At 51.1% G+C, this 9,164-nt stretch overlaps 1 protein-coding gene across 1 annotated transcript; it reads right to left on the reverse strand.

Moving 5' to 3' along the window:
* Positions 1–1,547: 1,547 nt before the first annotated feature.
* On the reverse strand, positions 1,548–6,912 carry LOC132241961 (spermatogenesis-associated protein 31E1-like). The gene is made up of 5 exons (XM_059710909.1): positions 6,655–6,912; positions 5,821–5,896; positions 5,316–5,376; positions 4,221–5,073; positions 1,548–3,758 (listed from the first exon to the last, which is right to left on the reverse strand). The coding sequence occupies exons 1-5, from the start codon at positions 6,910–6,912 to the stop codon at positions 1,548–1,550; spliced, it is 3,459 nt and encodes a 1,152-aa protein (XP_059566892.1).
* Between the last annotated feature and the right edge of the window lie 2,252 nt (positions 6,913–9,164).

Raw genomic sequence — 9,164 nt, forward strand, 5'->3', positions numbered from 1 at the left:
ACCACTTATGACACCCAACTATGAGTCAGGCTTAGTTTCTGACGCTACATGTACATGGTTCCATTTACCCTACGAGTAGATATTATAGTTCCCATTTGATACATGAGAAATCTGAGACTCGGATTAAAAGGTGCCACTGGGTCCCCTAGCTATGACCCAAATTCCAATCCAGTTCTGCTTGGCTACAAAGCCAGGCTCTGTCGTCCACGTCACCCTTCCCAGAATGGAGCCTGCTTCATCTCCAAACAATCATGGGGATAATATATGCTGAGCTGGCTCCCTGAGGGGCATTCTGTTCCAGAGGTCTGAGTTTTTTCCTGCTTGCACCTGAATGAGGTGCCAGTGAGCTGCAAAGGGTGCATGTGAATGGAGGCCCCCCTCCCCTGCCCCTTTCTAACCCTCCAGGTGCTAGGAAAGTCTCTTGGCAGATGAGGTTCCCAGTGGTTTCTTGATTGTCCTTCTCCATCGCCCCAGGGGCTCTTGGAAGAACGTTGCTCTTGGCTCAGAAGCTTTGGGTTTTGCCCCAAGCCAGTAGGAACCAATCAGAAAGCCTAAAGCAGCAGCTGTCTGCATTAATCCATCCAGGGAGGCCCCAAGGGAAGAAGCCCAATTGGTATTGTTATCACAAATGTTTAAAAAGTTACTGACATGAATGGGCAAGTGTGCAAGCACAGGGTACTTGACATCTGGGTGATCTTGCATCATCTGAGCTGCCTTTGCTTTTTTCCAAGTGCATTGCTCTACGTGTCTGGTCACCACTCTGTTGACACTGCTGTTTGGATCAGCTCAGCTAGTGAAGCCTCCAGCTAGAGACTGAGGGAGGCAGGGCTGCGGGATTCTCACCTCTGGACTCAGGGCCAGCACAGCTGCCAAAGGCCCCTTCCCACATTGTGACCCTTCCTAGGGCCTGGGGGTATTTCGGCCTCTGTCATCCCTTCCCCTGTAGCGCACAAGTTCAAGTAGAGAGAAGGCAGGAGAGGACGGCTGAGCCAGATCTTAAACGTTTTGCTCATCGTAACAACCCCTGAAAGCTTTCATTTACTTATCTTTGTGATGATGAATTATGGAAACAGGTGTATGGAGGGAATGGGGGTGAGGGTGGGTGTGCCTCAGTGTTGTCCACCTCCCTCCATGGCCCCCTTCCTCCAGGAAGAACGAACCCTGATCCCTTCTCTTCTCCCTGCAGGGCACAGATGGAGGCCACCAGCTCTGAGGAAAATCATATATTTCAGAAACAAACATGTGGTAGGAAGAAGCCATTAGTGCAGAGGATGTGCTAAGAAAAAAACAGGTTTTCTATGAACTGATTTTTTTAAAATTCTTCTACCAGGAAAAAAGTGAGAAGCACATTGCAATTGACTAGAGGAGAGACGACTTTTTTAAATTTAATTTTTAAATTATTTTTTTCCATCACCATTTATCCCCACTATGTCCTCTTCCACCTCCAGGCTCGGTGACTGGAGGCCCTCTCCTCACTCTTCTCTGCTTTGGAGAGGAGAGACGCTGTGGCCATGCCCACCTCCTGGGGCCTGGAATTGTTTTGCGTGCTAATTGAACTCCTGGGCATGAAGTTCTTGGTGACATGCTAACTTCTCCACCAGGATCTGCCCCACAGCTGTCATGATCGCCTGAGCTTCAACAGGCCTAGTGTCCACACACGATCTGCTTTTGACTGGTTCCTGGCTCCGGCCAATGGCTGAGGCAGGCAGGCCTTTTTGAAGGGGGTCTTTTGGTCCTTTGTCCTGTAGAGAGTGCCTCATCTTTTTTGTACAGTTGCATTCTACAAAAACCAATTCTTCCTCTGGCAGGCGTTGGAGGTATTTCCTCCGGAGGGTGTCTCCTTTACCCCTCACCTGAGGGGGGTGGCTCATCCCTCTGGCTTGTGAGGTCCTCCGTTCTGCCAGCCCTTCTTTGTGCTGTCCTGGTTTGGGCCTCCTCTTGTCCTCCCTCTGATCAGTGGGGACCAACATTTTTCTTTGGCTCTGCCAAGGGGCCTTAACTTTTGATATCCCGGGTGCCTGCTGCCCCTGGCTGCTCTGTCTACTCCATATGAGGTTATATGGCCCCTGGGCAGCTGGCATGTCCCCACTGGTTTTTTTCCCCTGGGAACCGCACAGTGCCCAGTGAGAAGCCAAGAGGTCGGCAGCGAGCAGCACATCCGTGTGAGGGTCTTGCAGGAGCACGTTGGTGACGTCGTCTTGAATGAGCATGCCGGTGGTGTAGTCTTGCAGGAGGACGTCACTGTAACAGTCTGGAAGAAGCAAGCCAGGGGCGTGGCCTGGAAGCTGGCTCCCTGGCTCTACCTTCCCTTGGAGCTCAAACTTACTGGCCATCTTTGTTGTAAGGCATGGCTCTTTTAGATCTTGGGCAACTGAGTTTGCAAGTGGTGAGGACCTTTGAATGGGTCCTGGAGACCCTGATCTCTTCATCTCCGTATTAGTGGTCTGAATATTGCCCAGCACGCTGGGTCCCACAATGACTTCCCAAGCAGGGTCCATCTCAGCCTCCTCTGCCTTCCTGGACTCTTCAGCCCTTGAAGAGTGGGATGATACCTTCTTTTCTAGTATCGCTGGCCTCTGGCAGGGATCTTCTGGAGTCTGAGTCCCTTTCTCCTGCTTTGCCTCCTTCCTGGCTATTGTTGAACTTGGATTTGACTTCGGGCTCTTTTTCTTAACATCCATGGCAGTACGGTTCTGCTGGGTTTTTCCATGGAGGATAGGTGTGAGGGACTGAGAAGACGGCCTGTTCTCTTTTTTAATCCGAGGGGCCTCTGAGAGCCCATGGCCAGAACCAGACAGTGTCCCTTCAATGGACTTCTGGCTTTTCTCAAATGACCCCTGGCTGCTTTTACTTGCATTCACAGAGGTGGTGGGGAGGCGACCTGACTCTTTTGTTATCACCTCTTCTGAAAAGGCCTGAGGAGGTTTTCCCAAGGCCTTGGTGAACTTGGCTTTTGAGTGGACCTCAGGTACACAAGCAGCTGAACTGGGCAAAGGGGACTGTGGAAGGTGCAAATATTGAGCCTCATGTAGCTTGAGATTTATGGGCTCAAAGGCCTGGAGGGACAGGCCACACTCGCACCTCACCTGAAACTTTAGAAAATGTTCTTCCAGCATCTGTCGAGTGCTGGGACTGAGGAAGGAAAGCTCGCAAGAGGTGTTCACGTAATGTTCCCGACTCTCTGAAGTTGCTAGATTTCTGGTTTCCATGTGAGTGTTGCCCTTGGGAAAAGAATGGTTGTCAGCAAGCCAGGGTTGATCCACTCTCAGAGGGTCCAAGTCCTGATCGATCTGCTCTGACTTCCGGACCAAATGGTTCTGATCTGTGCTTCTGGGTAAGCAAGTTCCTGAGTCACTCTTTGAGGGCTTCAAGTCTCTTTCTGACTTCTTTTTGGAGCTGATTCCCAGAGCCTTCACTACAAAGGTAGCTGAGTCTCTGGAGAAACCTTTTGGGCTCCTCTTCCTCCTACATTGCTGTAGACACCTACTGAAGTCTTCCCTTGGTTGGCCTTTCCCTTGGGACTTTCTCTGGTGCCTGGACTCCATCTTCTGTGGGTCCTGGCTGCTTTTACTTGCAAACACAGAGAGATGCAAGGGCCCCTGCTTATCTTGTACCTGACACACCTGGGGGATTTGGCCTTGAGGCTGCCTCAATTCCAGAGACACCTGGACCTTGAAGTGCAGACCGCCACGCTGCTCATCCTCCACGAGCCTCTTTTGAAGATGTAGCTTCTGGAGATTAGGCCTGATAAAGTCCCTCTGAAAACCAGAAACTGACCCGGGGCCTTGGGAGACCTCACTATGCTGGGGAAGGTTGGGAGTGGGTTGGCTAAAGACGTCCTGAGAACCTTTGGTCACAGAGGGTAAAGCCGCCTCCCTTTTCTGTTGCTTCTGCAACAAGGAACTTTCCAGATGTTGAGTTTCATTTGGGATGCAAGGGATATTTTTGTTCTGGGCTGTAGGGCAAGACACCCCAGAGGTCCCCATCTGGTGCGGAGAAGGTGGTCGGATTGAGAGGGAGGATGTGAGATTCTGGGTCTGGGTCTGGATCGGAGCCAGAGGTGGGGGCTGGGAAGGTAGGGGTTGGGCCCCAGGAAGGGGCAAGGGTGGAGCCTGGGAAAGCCCTGCCGGTGCTCTAAGCTGCACTGGAACTGGGAAGTCGTTAGAGTTTCCATTGAATAAAACTGAAAGAGGCTGTAGGTAAGAAGAGCTCTTTGGAACCCAGGCAGTAGCCACCAGGGACTCGCTGTGCAGAGAGGGGAGACCCCAGAAGAGCTGGCTGCATTTCTGCTGGAGATGCTCCTCCAGGAACTTGATATGTGACAACTGCTGAGGACCCGGCACCTGCTCTTGTTTGTCCCTCAGGCTCCAGAAGGGTTGGGGGGTTGGGGTGTCCTGCTCAGCACCCAGGGACTTCCACATACTCCCCAAAGAGCGCAGGTGGCATTCTGGGACCATTTGCTTTGAAAGTGACCCCTCCTTTTCCTTCTCCTTCCACATCTTCAGTTCTGCCCTCTTGGTGAGCAGAATCTCCAGCAGCCTCTGGACTCCAGGGTTGACAAATGAGAGGCTACCAGGCTCTACCTGCCTGTCTGTGGGGCCTCCCCGGAATGAGGCCTTGGGCGGGTGGTGGGACAAGTGCTCTCGCTGGGACTTGCGCTGTGATGAGGTTGAGAGGTACAAGGCTCTGGCAGCCTCCTGCCACCAGGACAGGGCTGGAAGGGGACAGCTTGAGCGGCCAACGCGGGAGATGGCTCGGTTGGGCAGTGCCACAATGGAGTTACTGGGAGGTGAGCTCTTTACAATGGTACCCAGTGGGGTTCCCTTCAAGTCAGACTGGTCTTGATGTTCCGCTGACAGGGTAGAGGCCAGAGGTAGAGGACACAGTGTCAGAGGAGCCGGAGAAGCCGACGGGGATATGGCGGGAGCAGCATCTTCCGCAGGCTCCCCGCCGGGCAGGTGGGCTCCGTCCGGCAGGTGGGCTTCAGCGGGCGCTGCTTTGCACACCTCATCAGGAGAGTCTTGACAGGAGAACTGATGAAGGCCACCCTGTTCGGGGGGCCTGCCCAGGTGGCTGCAGGAGATGGAGGCACAGGCTGCAGCCAGGAGCAGGTGGGCAGGCCTGGCGGTGGCGGGCACCTGGGGCGCAGGGTGCTCCATGGCCCCCAGGCTGACTTCCCCATGCTCCCGCTGTCCCTCCCCCAGGGCCATAGCCAAACCCAAACCCATGGCCCCTCGCCCCCAACCAGGTGAGTCCAAGGCGGCCTGTAAGCCCGGGTCCATTAGAGATTCAGGAAGAAGGGGGAGATGCTTTACCTTCCAAGGAGAGAAATGAGGCTCCGAGCCTCCTCCAGTTCTTGCAGGCACTCTCTGCAGGCTGCAAAGCAGGAGACTGGGTCACATGATGGAGCAGGGCCTGGTGGCCCTTTAAGAGAGACACCTGGGAGAGTGGACTCCGGAGCCCAAGTATCAGGGCCAAGGTCACATGAACCCTGGCAGTGATGGCAAGGCTTGTGACAGGAGGTGCTTTGTCACTTACAAAGTGCTTTCACATCCTCTACATCCCTGAGGGTGGGGGGAGGCAGGGGGCACCTCGGAGGAATCTGAGCGAAGGTCAACACCGTGCCCACAGTCGGACCTGGAGGTCCCACCTCCCCATCGGGCACCATTGGCCCGAACATCCTGCTGGGAAGTATCCGCTTTCTGACCTCCTTCCCCAGCTCAGCCGTTGGCATCCTCCAGGCCCTGGCCCTGGGCCGTCGGGGACGGGACAGGGCAGATGGAGGCCAACTCTCGGGCACAGGGCTGAGGGGCAGCTCACCTTTCAAAATTCCACTTTTCTTCCTGCTCCTGCTCCTGCTCCTGCTCCTGCTCCTCCTTTTAGGCTCCATTGAACGCTGGGGGACAAGACACAAACGAGGGGCTGGGACCCTGTGCTCACCCTCCTCTCTCTAGACAAGCAGCAGGCACTCAGAGTTCATGAACAATATGACCTTCTACATGGAACTACTGGGGCTCTCTGGGTTTCCCCCTTTTATTTTTGAAGTGGATCAGCATCATCGCAGGTTTTCTTCTTTGCAAAAAGTAAAGATTTTCTATTTGAGACCAACCATGGACTTCCTCCATCACTGTTCCTCCACCCAAGAAACACACTGAGAAACTGAGACCTGCAGGCCCGTCGGAGCTCCCTGCGCCACGACTCTGCTTCCTGTGGCCCTAGCCCCACCCCAGCCTCTGCTCCCCGCTCTCAGGGTCTCTGCCCAGTGCTCTGACCAGCCCCCAACAGAGGGGAGGCTCACCCGAGATGCCTGCTGTGGGAAGGAGGCTGGTGAACCAGGGCTCTGGGCCTGTCCCTCACAGCGACCCAACTCTTAGTATCCAATCCTTGGCCGCTGGTCACTGCTTTTGGGGCTGTGCCCTAGAGCCCTCCACCATGCCTGGCCTCCTGGTCGGAGATCTTTGCACAGAAATCCTCCCTCCTGCTCTAACCCCTGCTCCACATGTCTTGTTCCTTGAAGGATGAAGTTCGATTCTCTCTTGAGAACAGGCATTCTATCCCTTCCCGTCTGGGGAGTCTCTCTAGGTGATTCAGAAAAGTGGATATAAGGTTGGAAAAAAGATCACCTCTGTTTTTTCTGGGCCCAGGGCGCCTTACCTTCCTGCTGTTTCTATGTTTCGTTGGAGGTGGTAAGGACTGATCTCTCTCCCAGAAATGGACTGTCACAAGGAAGAGCAGCAGTCCACACAGGAGGCCAAAGATGGTATCCAATACCCAGGAAGGACTGGTGTTCTGCCAGGTAGCAATAACACTTTTAAGAGAAAAGAGGGGGTTCTCCATCATCTGAATTGTACTGCTGCCCTCAGGCAACTGAGCGCTGGGAGTGGCTTGTGGCCTAGAGGCCCAGGTTCGCATCAGAGGGCTGTGGTCTGGTCACAAAGGGCTCCTGAGTGTGGGGGAGGGGGCAGAAGGGAGTCCAGCCCCTCCCCGCTCCAGGCCTAGCAGCTCCACCCCTCCACTCTCCTGGACCTTCTAGACCAGCGGTTCTCAACCTGTGGGTCGCGACCCCTTTGGGGGTCAAACAACCCTTTCACAGGGGTCACCTAAGACCATCGGAAAACACATATATAATTATATATTGTTTTTGTGATTAATCACTATGCTTTAATTATGTCCAATTTGTAACAATGAAATTGGGGGTCACCACAACATGAGGAACTGTGTAAAAGGGTCGCGGCATTAGGAAGGTTGAGAACCACTGTTCTAGACCTTCATCAATTTCTATGTATTCCACTTGGAAGCCAGGCATTGCCTGGTTTCTGTGTCTCTTGGCGCTCTTGGCTGGAATCCACCAAACTCCAATTTCATAGCTTTTGAAAGTCTGAAGTTCTCTTGGGAATTTGGGCTATTTCACAGGGATTGATACTCTCAGAATCTCCTCTGTCCTCAACTCCATTTTTTTTTTCACCGCACATGTTTACTTTTATTTTTTATTTTTTTTGGGGGGGAATATTTAAGTTCTACTCTCAGCAGATTTCAGATACGATGCAGTGTGATCAACTATTAGATCCCCAGGTCTTCTTCATCTTGTAACTGAAAATGTGTACCCTGTGACCAGCCTCTCTCTGCTGATTCCACCAGCCCCAGCCTCTGGCAGGCACTTTTTATTCTTTCTGTGAGTTCACATTTGTGTGTGTGTTTTACTTCCCCATGTAAGTGACAATATGCACTATTTGTCTTTGTCTGTCTGGCTTATTTCACTTAGCATAATGCCCTTCAGTTTCATCCACGTTGTTACAATCTCAACCTATTTTCCCCTGGTAATAAGTTTTACTTTCATCATGCAGAAGTAGACCCTTACTTTATACTTATCTAAGTATTTAAATGTGTCTCTATAATTTGTTATTGTTTTCATCAACCTTTGCCATTTTCTCTTGGAAATAATGATTTGTTATTTAAAATTCACAAAATGAAATAAGTATAATAAAAATATAAAAATTAAAGCTCCAAGTGATATGTTTTATGATAGCATTTACACTTCTAAAGTTAGAAAAACTTCAGAGACTTATGATACATGCCGTCTACACATACACACACATACATTGCACACACACATTTTGACAGACCAGTTCAGTAGTTTCACACTCAAGAATTGAGCACTTCCTCATTTTCTTTAAATCTTTTATGTTTTGTCTTGACCCTACCTGTTCTATGTGCCCCAAATAGACAGTCTCCATTCTCCAGAAGTTAGAAGCATGTATGTTACACCCAGAAGCCAGGAATGGGTTAGTGGCGGTCAAGTTCTGATCTTAGGAGTGGGCATTGGGACTGGGGGACAAAGGCTTGGGTGGAAGTCTAGTCTTAAGCAGTCCTTTCTTTTTTATCTTTTTAAATATTTATTGTTGAAACTATTACACAGGCCCCCCTTACCCTCCAGTAACCCCCTTCAATCCACCCCCCACCCCGCCCCAGGCCTTCAGCACCCTATTGTCTGTGTCCATGGGTTATGAATATATGCATACAAGGTCTTTGGTTGATTACCTCCCACCCACCCACCCTCTCCCTCCTTCCCTCTGAGATTCCTCACTCTGTTCCATGCTGCCATGTCTCTGGGTCCAGTCCGTTCATCAGTTTATTTTGTTACTTAGGTTCCACATTTGAGTGCCATCATGTGATACATGCCTTTCTCTGACTTATTTCACTTAGCATGATACTCTCCAGGTCTCTCCATGCTGTCTTAAAAGGTAAGAGATTTTCCTTTTTTACTGCTGCCTAGTATTCCATGGTATAAATGTACCACAGCTTTTTTTTATCCACTCATCTACTGATGGGCATTTGAGCTGTTTCCAGATCTCGGCTATTGTAAATTGTGCTCATAAGCAGTCTTTTCTGATATTCCTAGTGAGTTCTATACCTATTCACTTTTTCAGAGTATGCCCTGCCTTCCTCCTCCTGCCCCCTGCAGACCTCTGGAACCTCAGGCTTTGCCTGTACCACAGAGAGAGCGGCACTTTGAGTCCTATAGGAAATTCCCTTGTGACATCACTGAATATCCCTTTTGGCAGCGGGAACTGGGGATTTACTTAGGGCTGGTACTTTATAATCACATCATGGTTACTTTTTCTTAATACTTGAAATATAGGCTTAAAAATAATATATGTTCTCTG

Source organism: Myotis daubentonii, chromosome 9 (genome assembly GCF_963259705.1).
Source record: "Myotis daubentonii chromosome 9, mMyoDau2.1, whole genome shotgun sequence".
In the NCBI taxonomy this organism is placed as follows: Eukaryota; Metazoa; Chordata; class Mammalia; order Chiroptera; family Vespertilionidae; genus Myotis; species Myotis daubentonii.

What these genes read in the sequence shown, in the direction of transcription:
- LOC132241961 (XM_059710909.1), bottom strand. Translation starts at nt 6,912, where the DNA reads ATGCGAACCTGGGCCTCTAGGCCACAAGCCACTCCCAGCGCTCAGTTG. An exon ending in AACATAGAAACAGCAGGAAG is followed by an intron (nt 5,897 to 6,654) that starts GTAAGGCGCCCT and finishes CTTGTCCCCCAG; the next exon opens with CGTTCAATGGAGCCTAAAAG. An exon ending in CCCTGGTGGCTACTGCCTGG is followed by an intron (nt 3,759 to 4,220) that starts GTTCCAAAGAGC and finishes TCTGGTTTTCAG; the next exon opens with AGGGACTTTATCAGGCCTAA.